Genomic DNA, 25,855 nt, shown 5'->3' on the forward strand with positions numbered 1-25,855 from the left:
ATCCAGACTGCTTTTGTCTCTATAGCTCTGGAGTATAGTTTGAATATTATGAAACCACTAGCTATGATTTTACTTCTTCTGATTGTTTGGGTTATTCATGCCTATATATTGTTACCGCTCTAGTTGGTGGCCTGAACCTATAGGGAGCCAAAAAGTGAGGTGGACTAAAGTCTCATGCAATAGTCAACTTTATTCCTAGTATCAGACAATTTGTATTCTGAGGGCTTTATGACCATTAAGCTAGTTCAAATGAGCAATTGTCACATGAGTTTAGCTACACACAGTTACAGCCATTTTTTCTTTTTTTCTTTTCTTTTATTGGATATCTTTTTATTTATATTTCAAATGTTATCCACTTTCGCAGTTTCCCTTCCTGAAACCCTGCTATCTCCCCCTGCTTCTATGAGGGTACTCCCCCACTCACCCACCCACTCCCTCCTGCTTCCCCACCCTGGCATTCCCCTACATTGGGGCATCGAGCCTTCACAGGACCAAGGACCTCTCCCTGCTGATGCCAGATAAGGCCACCCTCTGCTATATATGCAGCTGGAGTCGTGGGTCCATCCCTGCGTACTCTTGTGATCCATCCCTGTGATATTGTTGTTCTTATGGGGTTGCAAACCCCTTCAGCTCCTTCAGTCATTTCCCCAACCCCTCCATTGGGGTCCCCAGGCTCAGTCCAATGGTTGGCCTTGAGCATCCACCTCTGTATTTGTCAGGCTCTGGAAGAGTCTCTCAGGAGACAGCTATACCAGGCTCCTGTCAGCAAGCACTTTTTGGCATCTGCAATAGTGTTTGGTGACTGTATATGGGCTGGATCCCCAGGTGGGGCAGTCTCTGGATGACATTTCCTTCCGTCTCTGCTCCAAACTTTGTTATTTTTGTTCTGCCTTCTAAGAAGGATTGAAGCATCTGCACTTTGGTCATCCTTCTTCTTTAGCTTCATGAGGTCTGTGGATTGTATCTTGGGTAATCCGAGCTTTTGGGCTAATATCCACTTATCAGTGAGTGCTTACCATGTGTGTTCTTTTGTGATTGGGTTACCTCACTCAAAATACTTTCTAGTTCCATCCATTTGCCTAAGAATTTCATGAAGTCACTGTTTTTGATAGCTGAGTAGTACTCCATTGTATAGATGTACCACAATTTCTGTATCCATTCCTCTGTTGAAGGGCATCTGGGTTCTTTCCACCTTCTGGCTATTATAAATAAGGCTGCTATGAACATAGTGGAGCATGTGTCCTTGTTATATGTTGGAGCATCTTTTGGGTATATGCCCAGGAGTGGTATAGCTGGGTTCTCAGGTAGCACTATGTTCAGCTTTCTGAGGAACTGCCAGACTGATTTCCAGAGTGGTTGTACCAGTTTGCAATTCCACCAACAATGGAAGAGTGTTCCTCTTTCTCCACATCCTCGCCAGCATCTGCAGTTATAGCCATTTTTATATGATTGATTCTGCCAGTCCAGGAGTGTGGAAGCTCACTACATTCTCTACTTTTATTTGATCTCCTTTTCCACTGCCTTGAAGTCTTCGTTTTGTGTGTGTGTGTGTGTGTGTAATTTTTATAATACTGTAAAGGGGTATTTTTCTTAATTCTGTTTCTCTGGAAGCACATCATTTCAATATGGAAATTCAAATATGGAGGCTCCCAGTTTTTCTTATATTGACTTCGGATTATGCGACTTTAAGTGTTCATCAAATCTAAACATTTTCCTAGTAGATTCCAATAGGTCTTTTAAGTGTAGAATCATGAAATCTGCAAATAAGGATAGTTTGACTTCTTGCTTTGCTATTTTTATTTTATTCATGTCTTTCTGGTTGCTATGGCTGAGATTTCCGGTATATACTGAGCAAGGAGGAGCAGGCATCCTTAACTCCTTCCAGATCTCAGAGAGGATCCACTGTTGCCTTTGTTCACTATGAGTTTGCCATTTAGTTACTTTCCTATTGCCATGAGGAGACACCATGACCAAAACAACTTACAAAAGGAAGTATTTAATTGGGGGCTTGTCTCCAGTTTTAGGGGGTTGGTTCATGAACATCGTGGAAGGGAACAGGGCGTCATGCACGCATAGTACTGGAGCACTACTTAAGGCATTTGATTCCTAAGTTTTCGACATAGCAAGACTGCATATAGCATTCCAGCTTTTGAAACCTCAAAGCACACCCCTATTGATACACCTCTTCCAACAGGACTTCACCTACTCCAACAAAGCCACACCTCCTAATTATTCTCGAACAGTTCCACAAGCTGGGGACCAAGCGTTGAAATATATGAGCCTACGGGGGGCCATTCTCATTCAAACCACCACAGTTGCTGTGGTTCTGCTGTTTTGAGATATTCTCCAGCCATCCCTAATGTCTCTGGGACTTTTATCATGAAGTCATATTAAACTTTGTCAACTGCCTTTTCCGAATTAAAAAGAAATGATTATGTAGCTTCTGTCTTTAAGTTTCTTTATATATTGTTGCATTTACTGTTTTAAGTTTGAAGCAAACTTTTCTAACCCAGGATGAAGTGCACTTGGTCAAAATGTGTGATCTTAATGTGTTTCTGAATTTAATTTGTAAGTATTTTGAGCATTTTTGTGTCTATGTTCAAGAAAAATAGATCTTTACACGGCTTTTATATGAGAATAACAAGTTTTTGTTTAATGAATTTGATAGTGTTCCTTCACTTTGTGTTTTGAAAAAGAAGAATTATTACCAGCTCTTTCTGGAAAGTTTAGAAGAATTCAGCTGTGAATCCATCTGGCCCTGGACTTTTCTTTGAGGTGAGGCTTTTGAACCTAGCTTCAACTGTATGAGCCCGCTATGAGTCTGTTAAATGGCTGTGCCTTTTGACTTTTCAATTTGGTAGATGCTATGGGTTTAGAGTTTATCTATTTCTTCTCTTTTTTCCTACCTTTTAAGAGTATAGATTTTTCAACAGTTTTCTGTATTTCCTTGTTGTTTGTTTTAATAATCTCTTTTTTCAGCTCTGATGTTGTTAATCTCTGTTTCTTCTTACTCTTTCTTTTGTCGGGCTGGCTAAGAGTTTCTCAGTCTTACTGTTTTTACAAAGAATGACTGGTCATCTGTGTATTGTTAATTTAGGCTCCATTACTTTCTTAATTTTTGCTATTCTTTGCCGTCTACTGGGCTTATAGTTGGCTGCCTGTTTGCCTGGAGCCTTCAGCAGCTCCTTAGGTGGTTTACTAAGATTTCTCAGATCTTCCAATGGGGCACTTGTTGCCATAAGGATTCTTCTAGGGCTGCCTTGGTTGTGCCCAGATGTTCTGAGAGGTCACCCTTTTATTTTCACTGTCTCTAAGAGTTTTTAGAATTTTCTCTATGATTTCTTTTGGATGAACCATTATTCAAAGATATATTATTTAGTGTCCGAGTCTTTTTTTAGTTTTTTTTGTTATTTTCTACTTTTATTCCATTTTAATGTTAGGGCACAAAGAATTATCTCCACTTTTAAATTTGTGGATATTTGATTTGTGTCTCATAATTTGATCAACTTTGAAGGATTCGTGTGCTACTGAGAAAATGTATATTTCTTTTTTTTTAAAAAATTTATTCATTTATTATATATAAGTACACTGTAGCTGTCTTCAGATACAACAGAAGAGGGCATCGGATCTCTTTACAAATGGTTGTGAGCCACCATGTGGTTGCTGGGAATTGAACTCATGACCTCCGAAAGAGCAGTCGGGTGCTCTTAACCGCTGAGCCATCTCTCCAGCCTGAAAATGTATATTTCTTATCTATTGGTAACATTTCTCCATATCAGTCTAGTTCATCTGTAGTGTTTTTTTAGCTCTAATGTTTCTTTGGTTATTTTTGGTTTAGAAGACCTATCTAAATATGAGACTGAGGTATTGAAGTCTCATCATTAATATTGTGTTAAGATGTGTGTGACCTTTAGTATTTGTTTTATGAAATTAGGCACCCTGATTTTTCATGCATAAATATTTACAGTTTTCACATCGTCTTGGTGAATCGCTCCATTTATAATATGCAATGTACCCTTTTATCTCCTGTAACTAGCTCTGGCTTAGTGTCTATCTGACACGATACGTCTCATGTCTGTAAATGTGAATGTTGTTTGATTCCCTCAGATGAAGTGCTGAGATGAGAGCCGTACCCAAGCTGTGCAAATAGCTTGGGATGAGCCCAGAGTGTTTCCCTCTAACTACTCCTCGGCCTAGACCTAGAAACTTCTACCATCTAATCTTCTGTAAGCCTGGACCTTGAAGGCTTCAGCTTCCAAGTTCTGTCTGCTAAGCTAGGCTGAAAGTGTTTCAGGTTCTGAGACTTACTGATGGATGAACTCAGTCTTTCTGGTTCTTTCTGAACTCTGGCTGGCTGGTTCAACTCAGCCGTTCTGGCTCAAACTCTTCAAGCTGACTGGGCAGCAATGGACATAACTGCTCTGCTCTGAACAAAACTGAGCACAACAGCACTCACCTGAGTGGCACCGAATTGAATTGAATTGAATTGAACTCTGCACTGCTCTTGAGTAGCTTACCTTTCCGGTTTGTTCTTGTGAGTGTTCCGCATAGCCCATCCCTGACTCATTCAGTCAAATCGTTCCTATTCTTTACTATCCGCCCCTCAATTAGACATTCGTGTTTGTGATTGAAGGTGTGTACTCCAGCCAGAGGGATTAAAGTATGTAGCCTGTCTGCATTCCATCCAGATCTCATCTTACCAGAGCAGCCATGTTATTGGATTAAACTCCTCTCCACCTCTCTGTTTATGGTTTCCACTTGCTCAGTAGATTGTTTTCTATCCTTTGACATGGAACTTTTCAAATAATTACTTGGTGAATGTATTCTTGGTGAAGGCTTCCATTTCTATTGGACCAAAGAATACTGAGTATCAGGTCTCTGGCTTTAGTGGGATGAGAAAGCAGGACAAGGCCTTCAGCTCCATTGAAGTAAGACAACACCATGTGTCTAGATCTCTGGTTTTTATATGACCATGCCTGGTGCCCCAGTGGCCCCTACTCAGCGCAAGGTGGGAATTCAGGTGCAATCGCCCTGGATCCCCTGAAAGACTCAAGCTTTGGCTACAGCAGTTGTAAAGTATGGCTTTGGAGGTGTTTTTTTTTTTTTCTTCAATTTTTTTTTATTCTGTGTGCACAAAGACTAGCATGATTGGTATCACAGGGTAGACAGTTGGTTTCACTGGGTAGACAGTCGAATCATCCATTCAGGTCGCTTAGTCCAACTTAATGAAGCCTATGTCCTTCGCGTACTGACAGAAGCACTGTCGGCACATGTTCAGCCCATATTTACGGATCAGACCGTGGCGGTTAGAGCAGACGCGGCAAGAGCAAGAACCCTGGCCGAACTTCCGAGGGTGACTCCAGTAGAGCTGCTGGTGACCCATCTTGCCTTCAGACGCCCAAGGAGGAAAAAGGGGCTTTGGAGGTTTTACTTCTTGGTTGCATAGTCAATGTAGGACTGGGAGTCAATATTCCTGTGGTCTGAGGTGTTAGTTCAGACCTGTGGGTCTAAGTACAGCTCTGCACCCACCCTGAACAGTAGACAGACATTAGCGGGCCTGATAGTATTGTTCTCTGAGCAGGTTCACAGAATCCAAGGAATGGTCCAGGATTTTACACTCCTGGTTGCCTTGGTGCTTTATGACTAGGCTCAAACATTGGTTAAATTGTCAGATAGCCAAGGCAGGATAGCCTCGGCCACCACACCTGACATTCAGCATCAAGTTTTACCAGCATCCAAAGCTAACATCACACTCATATCACCAAATGTGTCATCAAAACCACGACAACCAAATTGACGAGGGGGAAGTTAAAATTTAAGTACAAACCCACTCCAGATGTGCAAAACAGACAAAACCCACAAAGAATATGACCCAACCACCTACCCATAACTCATCTCCAGACAACAAACTCCACTATAATGGAATCCAAAAGCTACAGAGGTAGCTGGAATGTTGGAGGAAAATTTAGTCTTCCTTCTAAAAATAATTAACCTTCGTATGAAAGATAAAGATCTTTAAATTGATGGAACCCATCTAAGTCTTTGATAAGACAATCTTCAAAGGGAAGGAAACAGTAAATTGGAGGTGAAAGTCCAAAGTATGGAGCAAAATACTCAGCAAGGAGATTAAAACATTGAAAACAACCAAACGGAAATACTTAAGATGAAGGACACTGCCTATGAAATAGAAAACCACACTATGTAGCATTGATAACGGACAAGGTTGCATAGAAAAACAACTTTGGGGAATGGATAGCAAAGTGGAGACAAAGTAAAAGTAGGCATGCATAAGGAAGACTTTAAGGAGCATGAGTGACATTTCTAAAGGTTTGGGACACATTCGAGGCCAAACCTGTGAATTTGCAATATAAAAGAACAGCCTTCACAGCAGATGAAAATTTATAGACTATTTAACAGAAAGCACAGGAGAAAACTACCCACAATAGAGAACAAGTTAGACATACAGACACAAAATGCACATAAACACCAAATAGTGTGAGAAGAGAGGAAAGTTTCCACAGCACATCATAGTGGGGATGTAGTCAGACATACTATTAAGAGGACCACAAGTGAAGCTGCTACTCAAACACAAAGGCAGAAATATCAGACTTACACTAGACAAGCATGCAATGAAACAATGAGATATTTCAGGCTCAGAGGGTGTTGGACCCTACCTTGGTGTTTCCCTTCCCCCTCGCTGAGTCTTTTAGCCTGCTATAGCAAGAAGTTGTTTACACCCTTGACAGCTGCTCTTAGCCCCTGATTTGGGGCTGGGATTTTCCAGGGCACCCTTCCTCCCCACCCAGCCTTCCAGCTTGTTGTTGTTTAAGAAGTTGTTTACGCCCCTGATTGGGCCCGGAACTTTCCACCACACAGACTTTTCCTGTTTTCCTGGTTGGGGATTTTCACCTGTCTTGTTGTTTTCCATGGCTTTTGCCTCATGTATATAAGGAGATCTCAGTAACGCCTTGGTGGCACTCGCTGAAAACGGGTGACCCGTGTACGTGTTTTCTTTCAATCCTGCAGACCTACGCCCAATATTCACACAATGGTGGCGCCAACAAGAGGGTAAAAAGCTGTGAACTGTGAACTCTATTCCCAGCAAAGTAAAGTAGCTCAGAGCAAGCACAACAGCACTGCAGACAATTCTTAATGAAATGCTCCAAGGCTGGGGAGAGCAGATGAAGCTACACACTTCAGGAAAGGATCAGAGGATACCTGAGAACAAAACAACTGCATTTAATATAACAAGCAGATCCCCAAAAACTAAAAGGAGAGAAGGAGAAGAAGTACCCATAACCCAGCAAATCAGAAGGCACCTAACAAATTTGTAGGAATGACAAACTTCCCTTAATGACCTTAAGTGTAAATGGTCTCAATCACCACAGAAAACAACACAGATTAATTGATTGGATTAAAAACTAAGAACCAAATGTTGCCTCTAATCAATGCATTAAAATATTATTTGAAATGTTTATATATTAATTTGTGGGCAAGGGGGATCATGCCAGAGCATACCTGTGGAAGCCAGAAGATGACCTGATAAAGCTGGTTCTCTCACTTTACTTCATGGTTCCCGGACATCCTCACCAACTAAATCTTCCTGAAGTGTCTTACCACACCTAACTTGTTCAGTGTCCCCAAATAACAACAAAATTTTGGCTAACGTTTTTCTCAGGTCATAGTGCAGAACTGTAAAGTCACTGATCTATTCCCATGTGACCTGGGAAGGGCATTTTCATTATCTTACATTGACATTTAGGAGATGCCTGAAAGTGAAGGTTTGTGATGAATCATCTCATTCTCATTCTTAGTACCTGGGTGATTAATTATGGCAGACAGAATGATAACCTCCACTTTTTTTTTTGGTTCTTTTTTTCGGAGCTGGGGACCGAACCCAGGGCCTTGCGCTTCCTAGGTAAGCGCTCTACCACTGAGCTAAATCCCCAGCCCCTATAGCCTCCACTTTTACTGAGAGCCATCCCATAGATGGCTCCAAAGACTAGCCATTACCCAAAACCTGATGTCACCTTGGATTTCAGTAACAGCAGAGCATCCCAGACAGATCGCCCCAGGATGATATCATTCCGAAGCAGGAACATTATCTCATAGCAACTGGTATGTCTCTCAGCAATAAAGGCTTCTTTGAACCATCCCGAAGAACCAAATCAGGCTTTAACACAGGCCACTTAACCACACATGTATGCCCCTTGCCTATAACCCCATTCCCTCCTCTATTTAAACCGAAAGCCCCTGTACATTGCAAATGAAAACTTGGTGTCATTTAACAATTTTATCTGTGCCTGTTCCAAACATCACCATATCAATTAAATCTCTTTTCTCTGGAAAGAGAGAAACAGAGAGGGGGAGGGGAGAGAAAAAGAAGGAAAGAGGAGAGAGAGAGAGAGAGAGAGAGAGAGAGAGAGAGAGAGAGAGAGAGAGAGAATATCAGAGTCTCTAAATACAACTTTCTTGTATTTGGAGTACATATGAATCTACTCATCTCTTTGCTGGACAGCCTAAATTCAGTAATCCAGTATTTACCCCACTGAAGATTCTGTCTCCTTCAGATTATCCATACTTACCCCTTCTAGCAGCTAACCAAGGATAGGATATTGGAGCTGTTCTGGACTTTGCATCATTTTTCACCAAGGTCATCGAGGCTGTTTTAATGTAGAAGGGCTTAGGAAATGGCCCCAGGCTGCAGAGCCTCCTATGATGAGTCAATAAAGAGTCCACCACTCAGAGGTCTCCTGGGAAAGCCACATAAGAACATTCAACCTCCGGTCTGTCCTGACATTGTGGACCTGGAACATCATGTGGCAGCGGATGTGAAGATCTCTAGGTCACTCTATGCCTGCATCACCTTTGCAGGTTCTGAGCATCCATCTATGTGTATCTTTGCACATTAAGAACATGCAGGAAGAGAGCAGGCAGCCCAACATCGATCCTAATGTCCCCTCTCTGGTTTAGGCAGACTATTTGGTCACTGCACACTGAAAATAACACATATACCGACATTCAACATACTTTACCCTTCTAAATGTACATATTAAAATCTCTTCTTTATATAATCAGCCCTTCCATAACCCAAGGCTTATCACAGGAGCAGACAGACCTCCCTGCCTCTGCTTCCTCCTCCAAGCCTGTGCCTGGATGGCATCTATCCTTCCTTTTCAAATAACCAATAGCCTATGAGCTCAAAAATGAAGCTGAACACCACTCAGGTGTCTACTACTCCACCACCCTGTGAGCTGCTTCTGGATTCCTATCTGTATGGGAATCCTGTGGCATACCAGCCAGCTCTATAGCTCTCTCCTTTTGACATTAATCTGCCTTGGTGCACATGTGTCCTGTGAGGTATGTGAAATTTTCCATAGGTAATGAATGGATGGTGGATTTCACGGAACGTGGTGAGTGAAGAAACTAGGTTTGGGTTCACATAAGTATTTTTACCACAGTAATACATTCTGGCTTCCCTAAGATAGTGGGGGTCTTTCTAACTTGCTTCCTGGTTTGTGTCTGTTCTGCTTTCCTGTGAAAGTGAAAAATTAGGAGGGATGTCCACCGCATTAAGAAATTACTTAGTCCTTATTTCTGCTGCTGTGACCACTAACTAGTTCATAAAGCTATTGGCCGAGTAACATTTTGGTTAGCAAGCGAGATTAGCTAGCATCTCTAAGTGGGATACCTTCATACCGATTTGTTAATGGTTTTCCCTTCAGGTGTGCCGTTTTGGTAGGTATTCACATGAAAGAAAGTTCTTTCCTCTGTGAACTCATGTTAAGGGGTCAACCCATCATATCATTTGCTCAAATCTCCTCTCGTCTCCATTCTTCTAAGGTTCTGATCGCCCAGCTAAATCAATCCAGGCCGTCCATGAAAACCCGTACCTGAAATCATCTCTCGTCGTAGGTTAAGTGTGCATTGAAAGGTACCATGCTACCCAAAATTCTGTTTGCTGAAAGAATTTGCATAGCCGTGCTCCATCGCAGTTATCTGTAGTATGATGTATATATCTATGATGTAACAGATGCTGTAAGGGGTATGTGTGTGCATATCTAAAAGCCAGGCTTGGTTTTTTTTTTCTTCAAGTCATTATGAATATCCAAAGGGATTGCCAGCACAAGTGACCAAAGATAAGAGGGAAAGCAGGGGCAAGGTGAAGGGTCGTGCCTTTAGAATTAAGAGCTATGTTTCGATCTGCCCAGACTTCCCTATCTCCTAAGACTTTTCTTAAGTAGCACATTTATGTGCTGTAACACATCTATCTACCAAAGTGACTTAGGTACCTGCTACTTCTTGATAACCATGTTGTTTTTAGATTTTATCGCATTGGTATTTTCATATGGTATATGTTGTATGTATTTTTGTATAGTATTTTCCTTATGTTATCTTTCAAGTTAATTTCAAAATTATTTCTGGAAATTTACTATGTATTGAGTTCTTGGAGGATGGCCTTGTTGGGCACCAATGGAAGGAGAAGCCCTTGGCCCTGTCAAGGCTGGACTCCCCGGGGAATGTCAGGGCAGGAAGGAGGGTGGTTGGGGAGGGAGAACACCCTTATAGAAGAAGGGAGAGGGATGGGATAGGGGGATTGTGGCCGGGAAACTGGGAAAGGGAATAACATTTGAAATGTAAATAAAAATAGTCAATAAAAAAAGAAAAGAAAAAAAGTGAAAAAATGATTAATTTACATATACCAATATTTACATAAGCCATGCTCAAATAATATTATTTAATTCCAGGCACTGTTTTCTTCATTGTGTTTATTTTAAAACACACTTGTGTAGTTAGTACTAATCAGATAGCAAAGTCAGAACTTGCTTAGCTCGTTTAACCCTGTAGAGTCTATTGTAAAAGTATTAAATGCATGTTGCGTGGCCTCACATGGGATAATTCAGGGGAATGCAAGCTTACAGCCGCTGCAGGCCTTTGTTTTCTGATCTTAACAATGAATGGTTCAGAAGGACCATTTTCTCCTATAAAATCTCTTGTTTTCTGTGTCTTGGACAGAGGTTGTCTTGACATAATTTACACAGCATTTACTGGAAATTTGCTTCCAACCCTGGATATAGACTTAGAACAGGCTTTGGCATTAATCATAGTTTTTTAACTGTAGTAAACTCACTGCTTGAGAATAGTTTTGTAAGAAGCAGTGTGATTTTTAAGTGCTTAATTTTCCAATAAATTCTGTGTTTCAATGCATGTTTTGTCAGATATTGACAAACACAGATTTGCATGAACTCATTAACACATAGTCTCAACATAAGTTGGGAATCCTGAATCCACCTGGACCAATTGCCAGTTTGTAAGGTTTAGCTATTGTCATGGCCCGAATATGAATGTGCGTCTCATGTTCCTATGTTGACAACTCACAGCTAAGAGGTAAGGTTTTGAGGTGACAAGGTAACACATCATAATAGAAGAGTGAGGGTTTTTTGCTCTTCCTACCAGGTACAGAAAGCTCATCTGTGAAGAACAGCTCTCATCATAACTAAATCTGCTATTGACACCCCCCTTCCCAACTTGCAGAACAGAGCATTAAATTCTGTTACTGTAAGTTACCAACCTGACTTCAGTGGGAGTGGCATGCTTGATGAAACCAAGTTCCTATTTCCTTGGTTGTGAGCCCTGGGACCTGGCATTTGGGTTGGTGATAGGAAATTGGTCAAAAAAAGGACAAAGAAGTCACTTTGTCCACAGAACCAGAAAACTAAACCTAAGGTGATTCTACTTATTGGAGAGAGTTGGGGGAGTCTTCATAAAGAATAAAAGTCTACTAGGGAATCTCCAAATTCTGCCAGCCTACTGCTGTGACATCTGAGGCCACCCAGGATGCTACAACAAAAGTTTTAAGCTGTCCTTTTTCTTTTTTCCCCCAAAGTCATGTTTAAACAGAAATGTGGTTTTTCACACTACTAGGGTCTGAAAAATCTCAAGCTCACGGTGTTAGCAGAGCCAGTGTCTGCTGAGGCCACACTGAATTTCACCATTGGGTCTTCATGCTTTCCCTTGGCTTCCAGGGAAGCAGATTTTTTTAAATTGGGTATTTCTTATTTACATTTCAAATGTTATTCCCTTTCCCAGTTTCCTGTCCATAAGCCCCCTAACCCTTCCTCCTCCCCTTCTATAAGGGTGTTCCCTTCCCTATCCACTCCCCCTTACAACCTCCCATAGGCAAATGAACTAGAAAGTATCATCCTGAGTGAAGTAACCAGGTCACAGAAAAGCACACATAGTATGCACTCACTGATAAGCAGATATTTTTGTAAGGTCACTTAATCCCCTCCCGAAGGCTCCACCTCTTAACACCTTAACGCTGGCTGTTAATTTGCAATAGGAAAATGTGAGGGGATGTGCTTGAAAGACTGGGAAATAGCTGAGTGACACAGAGTGCTCCAGTCAAGACAACCCTGAGGAAAGAACTTCTGCTTGAGAAGGTAGCACGTAGGAAGACAAAAGAGAAAATGATGATCAAAGGAAACCGTGGAGTTCAGAGACTTCTAGTAGTGTCTAAACTCACCTTACAAACTAAGTCAGGGAGTCGAGACCCATCTTCAAGGAACAAGCAAGCCAACTGAGACCAACTCGGGTGGGATACATGTGGCAATTTGCACAGATGGATTTTAAAAGCAGTTGCTCTGTCATCTTTCATGAAAGGAAATACACCGTGCTACCAATGAGTGAAACATGGGGATCATCAGTAAAGGAATAAAAACCAATAAGACGCTAGGAAAAATTCTAGAACTGCAGATGGGCACGGTGGTGTTTGCCTATAATTCTAGTGCTCGGGAGCTCAGGAGAATGCATCCAGCCAGGGCTACAGAGGAAGACTGTCTCAACGACATAAATGAAAGAAATAAAAACGCTAGAAGAGAAATTTTATAATCCCTGATATTAAATGTTTTTGATGGACTGGTCAAATAGAGGCCACAGAGGAAAGAATAAGTGACATTACACATAGTCATTGGAGGCAATCTAACATTAAGGCGAGACAGGGGAGAACTGAGAACTGCAGTTTCAGATAACTGTGAGGCGACCTATAATCATTTAGTTTCGTATTGCTGAAGCTTTAGAAACCAAGGGGGGGAATGAGTAGTGGGGCAGAAGAATAATGAACAAATGTCTTATAAAACTTCAATGATTTCTGAATTCCTAGCAATTGGGGCTTTAAGTAATTATGTTATTATGTAAGCTACGTGGTAGGATTTGAGTATGAGCCTGTATTCCTCTCTATTTCATTATGATACCTTAACGATAGATACCTATTAAATGATAAGTAAAACGAAATAAAAATAAGGAATCCAGTGCAACCGCAAACTTTTGCTGGACCAAGTTATCAAAGCTCATAGGACGAGGTCTAACTCCTGAAACTGAGTCAAAATGTCGTGATATTGTTTGTTCCGTTTTGTTTTTCTATCATTTGGTGCATGCACCTAGCTCAGCAGCTTGCTAGTATGGATGTTTAAACGTAATTTAAGTTAAATTGCAGGCTTTCTGTCAAACTCAGGCTCATGGCCTTATTGGCCATGTTTTTCTTGTCATGGGAATTCTTATTTTGTACTTCATAAAACTTTTGATTCGGATCTCTTCTTCAAGAGCATCAAGTCAACAAAAATAACGGTATTTTCTCCGCTCTAAATTTGTTCAAGAATATTGTAGGAAAACACTAACATTGTTAAGTACATGTTAAAAAGACGTTCAAGAACACAGGCTTGAGAAGTGGTCCCTAGAATGAGCTCCCTGATAGGTTATTCGATACTAAGTTGCCAACACTGAAGTTACATGCACAAGGGATACAAAATGGACTCACATTTCATATGTATGTGTTTCTATGCATAGGCAACACGAATGGTTAAAGACAAAGAGGCCATGAATTGAGAGGGAGCAAAGGGAGGCATTAAAGGGATTGGGAGGAAATAAGAGAAGGAGGAAATGATATTTCTATTTAGTTTGAAAATATAAAGGGTTATAAATAGAGGGAAAACAACATGGACTTGAAACTTGTCCAGCGGTCCTTCTTGGCATCCCTCTGCATCACCACTGCTATGTGGTGTGGCTCTCTGGCTGCTCTCTCTCAGCCCCTCCACTCTGCAATCACTTTCTTCTGAGCCTTCTGTTGTGGGTGATGCCACACTAAGCAACAAGAACAGAGACCTCTTGGGGTAGTTTGACCAAGAGTTAAGCCAAGTGTGAATTCTCCACTTCTTTCCCTGGTCCTCTGTGACTTGTCTGTGTTGCCTGTCCGTTCTATGTGTCTGATCTGTCCCCATCACCTATTACCTGTGTCTGCTGTGCCAGGGTCCATTCTGTTTATGTGCCTTGCCTAATGATGGGCTGTTCTCTGTGTTTATTGAACAGCACAGAGCATACCTACTAGGAAAGGAACAAGAAGTGCTTTACAGAGGTTGTTGACAGAGTTTTAAAAGAAGTTATTTCACTGACACCAACTGACCCAGAATAGCTCTCAAAGCCACAGCCATAAATTGGGTTAGTTGGACTACAGACTATAAGTCATAACATCAAATTCCCTTAATATATAGAGACGATCCATAGGTTCTGTGACTCTAGAGAACCCTGACTAATAATGCGCTTAGTTACTCTGTTACCTTAAAGATGTATCAAACATAATCATGCTGAGCCCACAGTAGGGTGGCAGATTGAGTACATAGTTTTATAGGATTTTTTAGGCATATTTGAGGGAAACTTAAGGGTTCTTTGGAAAGTCGGTTCTTTTGGATGGTGTACTGCTAAGTTGAAGTGTGAAGAAAGGTTTAAGTGAAGCAGATAGAGGTGGAATGCTAAGGCAGACTCATGAAGGAATGTTTCGAAAGCAGGCAGAGGTGAAAGGGTGTTCTGCTACAGCAAGCATATGAACGGACACAACAAGGACATGTAACGAAAAATTCTTCACTGATAACATGAATGTATTGAAGCCCACCTTACATTGTGACTGCTTCATTTGCCAGGACTCCATAGAAGTAAAGGTATTAAAACCCACCTGGTGGTGCAATGCGGTTTCTCACCGCTTCTGTGGACTTAGGCTGAGTGATGGTAGCTGAGACAGCCATCTGCTTAGGAAAGACGCATGGAGAACATGTGAAGCCTGGAGGGAGGATAAAAGGACTCCTCAGACAGTGACAGAGGCTGAGCTTGGCTTCCTTGCATAGCTAAATGCTTCTCGGTCTCGAGTCTTTGCTGATATTCCATTCACTGAGAGAGACACAGCTGAGAACTGCTCCTGGTGTCCCTCCTGTTCCCTCCTGCTGACTTGTGCTGAGGCTGAAGCCTGGCTGGCTGTGCTAGGTCGTGCTACTGCTGCTGATTCGTGTTTGCTATCCTGACTCTATGAACCTGAACTACTGGTGTATCCAGGTAGTGTTTGCTTCACCACTTGTGGTGTGTGGTGGGCTAGAAGCATTGAAGCATTTAAGAACTATCATCAAAAAATTAAATGTGTTGAAAAAAATTCAAGTTACACATATTATTGACTCCTCTACAAGGCATGGTAAATGTCCAGTCTCTGCAAGCAAGAGGAGGTGTTTTCTGAAAATTTGTCACCACACTGCCACACAGTTCATACTCACTGCTGTGTTCTATGGTAGACAGAAGTTAGGTATGAGGGTACAATGTGCCATTGTGCAAGATGCATGAAAAATATCCTCCATTGGTCTTGACAGCTAAAATGTACTTTCTAGGTGGCTCAAAAATTAATCTCTTAGGTTAGCATATAGAGCATGTCAGCTGCAACTGTTCCCCAAGAATTCCATACTATGGAAAGAAATAAAAGAAGTTAAGGCAGTTGTTTTATTAGATATTGTCCTAGGGATGTGGTATGACTATTCTGTTCTCTTCCCAGTAAATCACTTCTATTTAGTAAAAAAAAAATTTGTCGTGTTGACTAAACTATTTCAACAATGTGTTTACAGAGACGTGTCATAGCTATTACCAAGGCCCCTACAGTTTTATTTTGCTAGACTAGCTGTCTATTACTATCTCCTCCTTCTCTTCTCCCTCCCCCTCTCCCTCCTCCTCTCTCCCCCTCCTCTCCCCCTCCTCTCCCCCTCCTCTCCCTCCTCCTCTCCCTCCTCCTCTCCCTCCTCTTCTTCCCCCTCTTCTCCCTTCTCTTCTCCCTCCTCCTCCACTATATCTTATATACCAATCTATTCTTAATTACTGTGGCCTCACTGTGTCCCCTTTCTGACTACTTATAATCTTTCATTCTCCATTATTACTTTGGCATTTGAGATTTGATCCGCACGTCAGCAACGTCCTTATTACATGTTTTGTAAAATGCTTTGACGTTAACAAAGATCTCCTCCTTTGCTTTTGGCACAAATGTGGCTTTGATTGTCCCTTTCTCTCCTCCTTATCCCATTGATTGGATCAACATTTCCTTAGGAAATCCTAATCCCTCTTTTGAATAAAGATCACCATTAAAGAACAATATGGAACTTGGAGGTGTTTCTGGTTGCCCTGGAGTCTTCGCTTCTATGGTAAGGGCAAGGATTAGGAAGTTGATGAGACTGAAAGCTGCTGCTCTGGAGCTTAAGGGTAGAGAACTAGGAAAGGGCAAACGTGCTGTCTTGCACAAGACCATCATTATTAGGATATAGGGAAGTGGGGGGGGCAGGGGAACAGTTATCCAAAGACCAAGGACTCAGAATTCATTACACAGATGTTTAAAATTTGGGACAGGGTATCACCTAGAGTAAAATGCTGCCCTGAGAGTAAACCAAGACACAAATTGACTTTGTTCAAAGAAAGAGACTAGAAGAAAAAATATGTGATCAGTACAACTTGTTGGTCTCTTTGGTCATGCTGAGCTGTAAACATGTAGAATTACCACCAGGGGGAGCGCAAGCGCAAGCGGGACACTGCCTGAAAGGGGAAAGTTCATTCTGGGCCAACAAACCAAGTAGAGCCCCAATATAAACAAATCAAAGTCAACCAAATTTGTGAAGCTTGTAATAACACCCGCATCGCTTAAAAACTCATAGATAGATAAGCTCATTGCCAAAAAATGGTAACGACAAACAAAAACGCACCAATCTGTATATAATCCTGAATTTCTACCACTTGCATGCCACGGGACAAATGACAATGTGTGCAGTCTACTCTTTAGGATGGAGATGAAAAATATTCAAATACAAGGAGTCTCTTATTCCCAAAGTAGAAACTAACCCCTTGCTTGTCAGGTATATTTTTGAAAGCTTCCTTACCACCCTAGTCTTTAGCATAGTCTTCTGAAAACAAATTCAAACATCCCCAGAAACTATCGGTGCCTTGGATGCCAGCAGCATGCATGTTTACAGGACACAGCAGATGTGCAAACATCTGCTCCCCCCCCCCCCCGCAGATGCTTACACTCCTTTGAGGCCTGTTTAAAACTAAGCTTCCTAGAAGTACAAGGAGAGTTATGACTTTTTTTTTTAATTATTACTGGTTTTAGATAACTCACACAGGCTATTTTCCTAAAACATACTTTCATGATAATTATCCTACTAACTATTTGGTAGTGGGTTTCCAGGACACTTCCAGCTGATCAAATCATCAAAACAAAAGGACCAAATAGAGATATAAGTCATAGGTGAAGTGCATTCCTCAAGTGTGTTTAAGACAGCGGCGAGTAAGCTCATCTCAGCCTTCACGCTTTATACTATGGGGATTTTGAAATTACGATTTAGAGGATATGTAATTTACTTTTTCCAGTTTGAAAAAACAGAGGAAAGTCAAGTTGTTGATTGCTGCCCATGGCCACTCTGGGGAGACAACAGAGAAGTAAATAAAATCCAGCCATTGGTGGCCAAACCATTTCTCCATTCAGGTGGCGAGTTTTCAAAAGGTAAGATGACACCCACAGAAAATAGCTTTCCTAACGATTAATAAATTAAACTCAATGATGATAATAATGATAATATAGGAATAATAGTGCAAAGATGTAAGATGATATAAAACAAACATTAGACTGTGTCCATTTACTGTAGATTTACTTAGTGATATATTTGACTTCTAAAATGGCCTTTTGCAAGAAGTTTCTGTTTCTTAACTTTAGAGTCCTTTTGGGAAAGAGGGAAAATGGGCATAAGACAGCAGGTAGAAAATGGGAGTTTAAAAGTTATCTTTACTTGAACTAGAGTTTTGGTTTTGGTTTTTGTTTCCCCAGGAAGTTTTTCAGTTGCCAACCCCATATTGTTTTAGATCGCTAGAATGGAAACCTGGGAAGTTTAAAATTATCAAGACTGAAGGCCGTGGAAAGTCACTTCTCCCCGGAAGACTCCATGGAGCTCTGCTACGAGAACGTGAATGGATCTTGCATTAAAAGCTCCTACTCGCCCTGGCCTCGAGCCATCCTCTATGCGGTCCTTGGTTTGGGAGCCCTGCTGGCAGTGTTTGGGAACTTACTGGTCATCACCGCTATCCTCCACTTTAAACAGTTGCACACGCCTACAAACTTTCTGGTGGCCTCGCTGGCCTGTGCTGACTTCTTGGTGGGGGTGACTGTGATGCCCTTTAGCACGGTGCGGTCTGTGGAGGGCTGCTGGTACTTTGGGGACACTTACTGTAAGTTCCACACGTGTTTCGACACCTCCTTCTGCTTTGCGTCTCTGTTTCACTTATGCTGCATCTCCATTGACAGGTACGTTGCAGTCACCGACCCACTGACCTATCCGACCAAGTTCACCATTTCGGTTTCTGGCGTGTGCATCGCTCTCTCGTGGTTCTTTTCTGTCACCTACAGCTTTTCCATCTTTTACACAGGAGCCAACGAGGAAGGGATTGAGGAACTAGTGGTTGCTCTGACCTGTGTGGGAGGCTGCCAGGCTCCACTGAATCAGAATTGGGTTTTACTTTGTTTCCTTTTGTTCTTTCTGCCCACTGTCGTCATGGTGTTTCTCTATGGTCGGATATTTTTGGTGGCGAAGCAACAGGCTAGGAAGATAGAGGGTTCGGCCAACCAACCCCAGGCCTCCTCTGAGAGCTACAAGGAAAGAGTAGCCAGACGAGAGAGGAAGGCGGCCAAAACCTTGGGGATCGCCATGGCTGCATTTCTCGTGTCCTGGCTGCCATACATTATCGATGCCGTGATTGATGCCTACATGAACTTCATAACTCCTGCCTACGTCTATGAGATATTAGTGTGGTGTGTTTACTATAATTCAGCTATGAACCCTTTGATATATGCCTTCTTTTATCCTTGGTTTCGCAAGGCAATAAAACTTATTGTGAGTGGCAAAGTCTTCAGGGCTGACTCATCAAGAACTAATCTGTTCTCTGAAGAAGCAGGTGCAGGTTAAGACAATCACGGCGGAGAGTTGACATCCGGCTAGGGTTTAAGGTCAGAGGTAAAAGTAAACCTCTGATCTAGGGAGATCCCATAGTCGTTCACCCAGCAGGGGATCTGATATTCAAAGGCAGCTCTGAAGCATGTTCTTCTTAGTGTGTCCTTGCATTTTAGGGCAGAGTGACAGGAGGTCCATCTGTTAATTCTTTCTGAAGTAGTGTGTTCCTCAATGTTTGTGCTTTGACCTGGAGTTTCTACTCGTTTCTTCGAGTAATGTGAAGGCTGGTAGTTTCTGCCCATGGTCAGTTTCCTCTCAGGATGAGTGTTCAGATATTGACAATAACTTAGAGAAAATGAAGCTCTTACAAACATGGAATTAGGTTTGCAGGGAAACGACGCCTTCTTTAAAGCGTATCTTGCATAAGAAGTAAACATAATTACAAATTATTTACACATTGATTTTTAATCTTAGAGAACTTTCCAGTGCACTAGCCCTTAGAACTGCCGAGTGACTGAAAAGCGTCTAGAAACACACAAAGGTGCATGTCTCGGGAACCTGGGAAGTGCTCTCTCCCCGTTTCTCAGACATAAATAAGTTCACAAGAAAAACTTGTGCTCATACACAGCATGGCTTTTGGAGAACATATTTGATTACTGAAGGATTTGCATATGAATAAAGTGATCTGTCTATTTGATTGGGGGTGGTTTCTTTGTGTGTGTGTGTGTGTGTGTGTGTGTGTGTGTGTGTGTGTGTGACAGCGTTGTCTCATTATGGAGGGTGGGCAGCCCTGACACTTGCTAGTTAGACCAGACTGGCCTTGAACTCAAAGCTATCAGCCTGCCTCATCTCTACTTGGTTAGAATTAGAAGTAAAATGTAAAATATATATTTTAAAGTGTTTTTAACCTTTGAGGTCTTTCTTTGAGTCAAAGAGAATCAAACAGGAAACCGAGGGTTGTTGTTGAACTCAATCTGATAATTCCTGCCTGAACGTATACTACATTAGGCCGGGATACATTTTTCAATCAATCAGCATGAGTTTTAATTCATTGTGATTAAAATATGTGCTGTGTGTTTCAAGATATAGTGTGTCCTGAAAACACCCAATGAGAAGGACGTCCTTCCCCTCACTTTCTGAAATGATGACCTTGCGTCTTTGTGTAGGAAGTCGAGCTCACACAGGATCCTGTAACAAGCTGACGGCTCCATGAACACAGTCCCGTAAGCGGTCCACAGAATTCCCGCTGCAGTCTTTGTACCTGAGCCAGTCTGGAAACACTTCGCAGAAACGTTAAGCCACACAGTGTTTGCTGCTGATCCACTTTAAGTGGAGCTGAGAGTGTTTAGCAGGAAGAGGGTGAAAGAGGAGAAGGGGGTCCTGACGCTTCCCAGCAGAGCACCTGGTTGTGGTTCAGAAAACATCCACAGGCCAAGGCTCTGTTAAGCTCCGGTGCTGTGGTCTCACCCCTAAAGAAACAATTGAAAGCTGAGTCCGCTAGCCTGTGCGTCAGCTATGTCTTTACACCAACGTGTTCTCTCCTTCAGCTGCAAATGTAAACTTTGTGCTAACACTTGTAGTAATAGAGAAAAGAACCGTAAGCTGTTGAAAAGCACATGCTATCCTGTTCATTTTAGGCGTGTTTATTTTCCCGTCTCTAGAGCACTTTCTTAGAGAAACAAACTACTGTGAAGGCTGCGGGAGGGGGTCCTAAGATCTTGCAGGAGTAGCATCTCCACTTTTGCGCCCCCTCCCCACTGCCCAGGAAGTCCCGTAGCCCAGTAGACAGACTAAACTTTCTTTCCTCTTTTAAGGTATTGTCCGACAGCACCAGGAATTCCTCCTTAAGCAAGCCAGACATTCCCAGCACCCTGCGCTGGCCAATGATGTACACTTATCCCATCAGCCCCTATTAATTTAAATAGCCTTTGTTTCCCCAGTCCCCCCCACCGCCCATTGAAAGGTCTGCCTTGATGATGCTACCTCTGAAGAGTGGTGCACACACCTCCGAGGTCTCTTTCGCTCCCCTGGTGTCCTGGCATGCTTCCCGCCCCAGGATCCACCAGCATGATGGGTGGAGAGGCAGAATCTGAACAGAAGACTTCAAAGGTAATAAATCCTAACCAGATTCGAGTTTTCCCTAGCCTTTAGTGTACAATATTCTCCTAATCAGTGGTTTTGCTTGTTTCTCTACTCTTTATGTCCTTCCAAAGGATATTTTGTGATTCAAAAAAAAAATTCTATGTCTGTTTCCGCATGACGAACCACAATCGTCCCTAAACCTCCGCCAGCCCCACATCCAGACCCTGCAGAAGCAGATCCACGGAGGACGGAAGTGAGCTCTGCTCTCTGACGGTCCTATTAGCTCAGACACGGGGCTGAACTTGGTCCTTCAACCGAGTCATCTGCAGCTCCTGACTCACTTGCTTGGTCCAGTGAAAGGTTCCATGCTACTACAAAGAAAAACGAATCCACTTACACCCTGGCATAGCTATGGAAATACTGTGCCTCTCATGTAGAGATTACTGTTAAATTGCATGCTTGATTTTATGGATCAAATATAAATCTGTTTTAAAGTGTCTCTTAAATCTCAATAGATATCGTTCACGTGTGTTTTCTCGGGTTGATATTTAAATCGACAACTAAATTATATAAAACTGTGTATTTTTAAAATAGTGTTTAAAAGATGTGCTCAGACGTATCATGAAAGATAACAGCAATCAGACAATCCCCATCAGTACTCTTCAATATGGCAACTTTTACAATAATTTAGTGGTAAGGCTACCAATAGTTTATCAGTAACAAAATATAGACAAAATAATAGTGGATCGGGAGTATAGAAAAGTGATAGAGTTTGCCTAGTGTGTGTGAGGCCACAATTCTCATCCCTAGCATGACTAAGGATGAATGAATGAATGATAACAGCCACCATTCACACCTGGCCTCTAAGAACTATCCATGAGACGGAACATTACTGCAGTAGAAGTTCACATTTGTAACAGAAGCCACCCTGCATGATCTCCTGGCTAGGTGTCGTGGCCTCTTTACTTTCCCCATGTCCAGATGCCATGTTTGATTTTATTTCTCCCTACTGCATTTGACTCAGTTTCACTTTCACTCATTTGAAGGTCAGCCCTAAAGAATCTTATTTCTCATATAGGTGTGTGTGTGTGTGTGTGTGTCTGTCTGTCTGGATGCATGCCATATATGTAGGTTCCTGTGGAGGTCAAAAGGTCATTAGATCTTCTGGAGCAAGGGTTACAGGAGATTGTGAACTGCCTCATGTTTGCATTAGAACTCGAACTCAGGTCCTCTGAAAGTACAGCAAATGCCTTTACTGCTGAGACACATCTCCGGCTGTCATTTGCTGTACTGTTAAAAAAAATGTTAAAATACTTAAGCCATAGAGTGAAGTAGTTTTCACTGTAAGGTAGAAACATTTCTGCCCTTTGGAAATCATAATACTGGATGTTTACAGAATATACTAAATTGCTACAACCCTTTTTCTTATCTGTGCTATTTGAATATTTTGGATATTGTCTTGCCATTTTTAAACCTCAAGAGATACTTTTAATGCAAACAAGGTGCCAAGTTTTAAATTTTCACCCATGTAATGATGGTCCATGGTCTGTCGCTCTTAAATCTTTTATTACTTTTCGTCTTTATTTGGCTGGGCAAAATGTCGAAGGATTAATAGCTGAGGAGAACCTAGCATTAGAATGTGTCTCCTTACATTAACCGAGAACATAAAGGCCAGTATTTTAGAGACAGAGTACAGGACTGTAGTCTATATGCCAGGTTTGATTTGATGCCAGTTACTATAATTCCCCTGAAGAGGCTGTGTACAAGGCAAGGGTCCAGGGAGAGCTCCCAAGACCAGAAGGCCTGTGTGTGAAATCTTCAAAATCCTCGACTTCCTTCCCAGGCTTCACTTGGGTTGAGTCACTTGCCATTTGCATGGGTGAGCTCTCCTCTGGAGAATGGGGGTAAAATGGAGTGTTGTCCATGAAGCACTGACTGGAAAGCAAAATAGATCTAAGGACTCTAAAAACAAAGAGCAGATGAACCATTGCAGACGAAGGTGTGCAAGAAGTCGCTAAGATGTTTCGTTCAAGAGGTTTTAATGCACGTCCAATAAAATGAGTTCACAAACAAGTCTTGCCTACAGTATCAGGTCCAGATCTTCACAGGAAGATCAGGAATCCAGATGTAAGGAATAAAGACAAAGTAATTACAGAATAAAGTGATGCGTGTATGAACAGCTTGCAGGGCATTCATGTTATGTGGGTTTGCAGAATTCGATTTTGTTTTTCTTAATGTTAATATTGTTTTAAAAATACAAACACAGTTGGAGAGATTTTATCCACTGAATTCTCAAGCTTGGGTAACTACAGTTATATATGTTTTTAAAGTTAACACTTGACCCTCATTGTGAACAGCTTAGAACAAAATGAAACCTATTCCAATGTTTCCAGAAGGACAAGGCTGAGACTTTCGACTCAAGAATTACATAGGAGAGTATTTAGATGCTTTACGTTGTCCAAACATACACACGTACGCACATGGTACTAATGCGAGAGGGTAATGTTACATCATTTCACTAAACAGTACTAAGCTTAACGTTGTATACCACACTAAGAAAAAACCCATAAATGTCCAAGTCCCTGAAGAGACTCATGATGAAGTCAATTCACAAAGACAACAAAACCAACTGGAGGGCCCCTGACCTGATGCCCCTCCTCTAGCCTTTGTCCTCTCTCTTAGAGCCCCTGTACTCCAGACTACTATAAGTGTGTTTATGCTGTGTCCTTTCCCCTTAGTAACTAACACGAGCTTCCAGACAATAATGATTTGTTGAATGAGTTAAATTCATTCATATGAAATAATTCATTCATGAACAATAATTTTAAATAACCAACTACTTCCAGAGGGGTTCCCTTCTGAGAGCACAGTGACTGAAAGTGAAAATGTGAAAGCGTTCAGAGAATTAGTTTATACAGTAAATAAAATACTGAGTGAAGTTCTAGGAAGGGAAGGTTTAGCTAGGTGGGGGAAAGTCCCATTGTTGACGTAAATGGAGGCTGAGGAACTTTAAACTGTAACTATGTCATGACAAACCCACCTGGAGCTTTTTTTTTTTTTTTTTTTTTTTTTTTTGAGTTTCATCATTAGTATCAAGAAATTGAGAATTTCTTTTATTTGTACTCTTGAAATGAATAAGAATAGTAATTCATCAGATTATTTTTCTTAAGCCTTTGAATTAAAAACACAGGATAAACTACATCTTGGCCATGATTTCAGCTTTATAATGGAGAATTAGCTTATTAACATTTGCTATCCTGAGGTCAGAACCACTTAGGCCATTGCTTCTTACCGTCTCCCTGGTAACAACTCACAGGGGACATAATATAAACACTTGTTTAATCAATGAAAAGAATCTTATCATGGTGTTGATGAGAGGAATGCTTTGGACATTTTAGATCCCCTATGCACATATCTAGATAAACAACTTATCCTGTTTGATTCTAATATTTTATTCTCTTCACGGAAGTTTAGAAGCTATGGTAAACTGTGAAGTAGATTTAGAACTTCCTTATGGGTCCATGTCTGCCCAGATAATTCACTGGTGTTGGTAACATGATAGGAAATAGTGGGCACAAGGAGAAAGTGGTCCTTTGAGTCAACTCTCAGAGCAAATTTAATGTATGTATCTGAGCGTCTGTTTGTCTTCACATGTAGTTATGTGAGCATGAATGTACATATTGGTGAGTAACCCCGAGGAGAGGAAAATAGGATTTCAAATCACCTGGAGCTTTTTTAAAAAAATTTTTTATTAGATATATTTCTTTACCGGGAAACCCCTTTCCAGTTTCCTGTCCATAAGACCCCATTCCCTCTCCCCCTCCCTATACGGGTATTCCCTCTATACACCCCTCTTATTGACCCCCCACATTCTCCTGCACTGGGGGTCCAACCTTGGCAGGACCCAGGGCTTCCCCTTCCACTGGTGCTCTTACTAGGATATTCACTGCTACCTATGAGGTCAGAGTCCAGGGTCAGTCCATGTATAGTCTTTGGGTAGTGGCTTAGTCCCTGGAAGCTCTGGTTGCTTGACATTGTTGTACATATGGGGTCTCGAGCCCCTTCAAGCTCTTCCAGTCCTTTCTCTGATTCCTTCAATGAGGGTCTCGTTCTCAGTTCAGTGGTTTGCTGCTGGCATTTGCCTCTGTATTTGCTGTATTCTGGCTGTGTCTCTCAGGAGAGATCTGCACCCAGTTCCTGTCTGCCTGCACTTCTTTGCTTCATCCATCTTATCTAGGTTGGTGGCTGTATATGTATGGGCCACATGTGGGGCAGGCTCTGAATGGGTGTTCCTTCTGCCTCTGTTCTAAACTTTGCCTCGCTATTCCCTGCCAAGGGTATTCTTGTTTCCCTTTTAAAGAAGGAGCGAAGAATTCGCATTTTGGTCATCCTTCTATAGTTTCATGTGTTCTGTGCATCTAGGGTAATTCAAGCATTTGGGCTAATAGCCACTTATCAATGAGTGCATACCACGTGTGTTTTTCTGT

The 25,855-nt window shown here is 41.7% G+C and overlaps 2 protein-coding genes and 1 pseudogene across 4 annotated transcripts in view; 1 reads left to right on the forward strand and 2 right to left on the reverse strand.

Moving 5' to 3' along the window:
* The window catches only part of Stx7 (syntaxin 7), a 107,314-nt gene that overhangs the window by 60,302 nt on the left and 21,157 nt on the right, over positions 1-25,855 (reverse strand). For both annotated transcript variants that reach the window (XM_087586298.1, XM_087586296.1), the window contains exon 3: positions 15,005-15,109. The gene's annotated coding sequence lies outside the window, so the exon portion shown is untranslated. The remainder of the gene's footprint in view (positions 1-15,004; positions 15,110-25,855) is intronic.
* Rps29-ps21 (ribosomal protein S29, pseudogene 21) lies at positions 5,139-5,415 on the reverse strand (annotated as a pseudogene). The gene has a single exon (XR_015644797.1). The product of XR_015644797.1 is annotated as a ribosomal protein S29, pseudogene 21 (transcript).
* Positions 18,285-19,301, forward strand: Taar9 (trace amine-associated receptor 9). Its single transcript, NM_175602.1, has one exon. The coding sequence runs from the start codon at positions 18,285-18,287 to the stop codon at positions 19,299-19,301; it is 1,017 nt and encodes a 338-aa protein (NP_783192.1).

Source organism: Rattus norvegicus, chromosome 1, assembly GCF_021556685.1.
Source record: "Rattus norvegicus strain SHRSP/BbbUtx chromosome 1, alternate assembly SHRSP_T2T, whole genome shotgun sequence".
In the NCBI taxonomy this organism is placed as follows: Eukaryota; Metazoa; Chordata; class Mammalia; order Rodentia; family Muridae; genus Rattus; species Rattus norvegicus.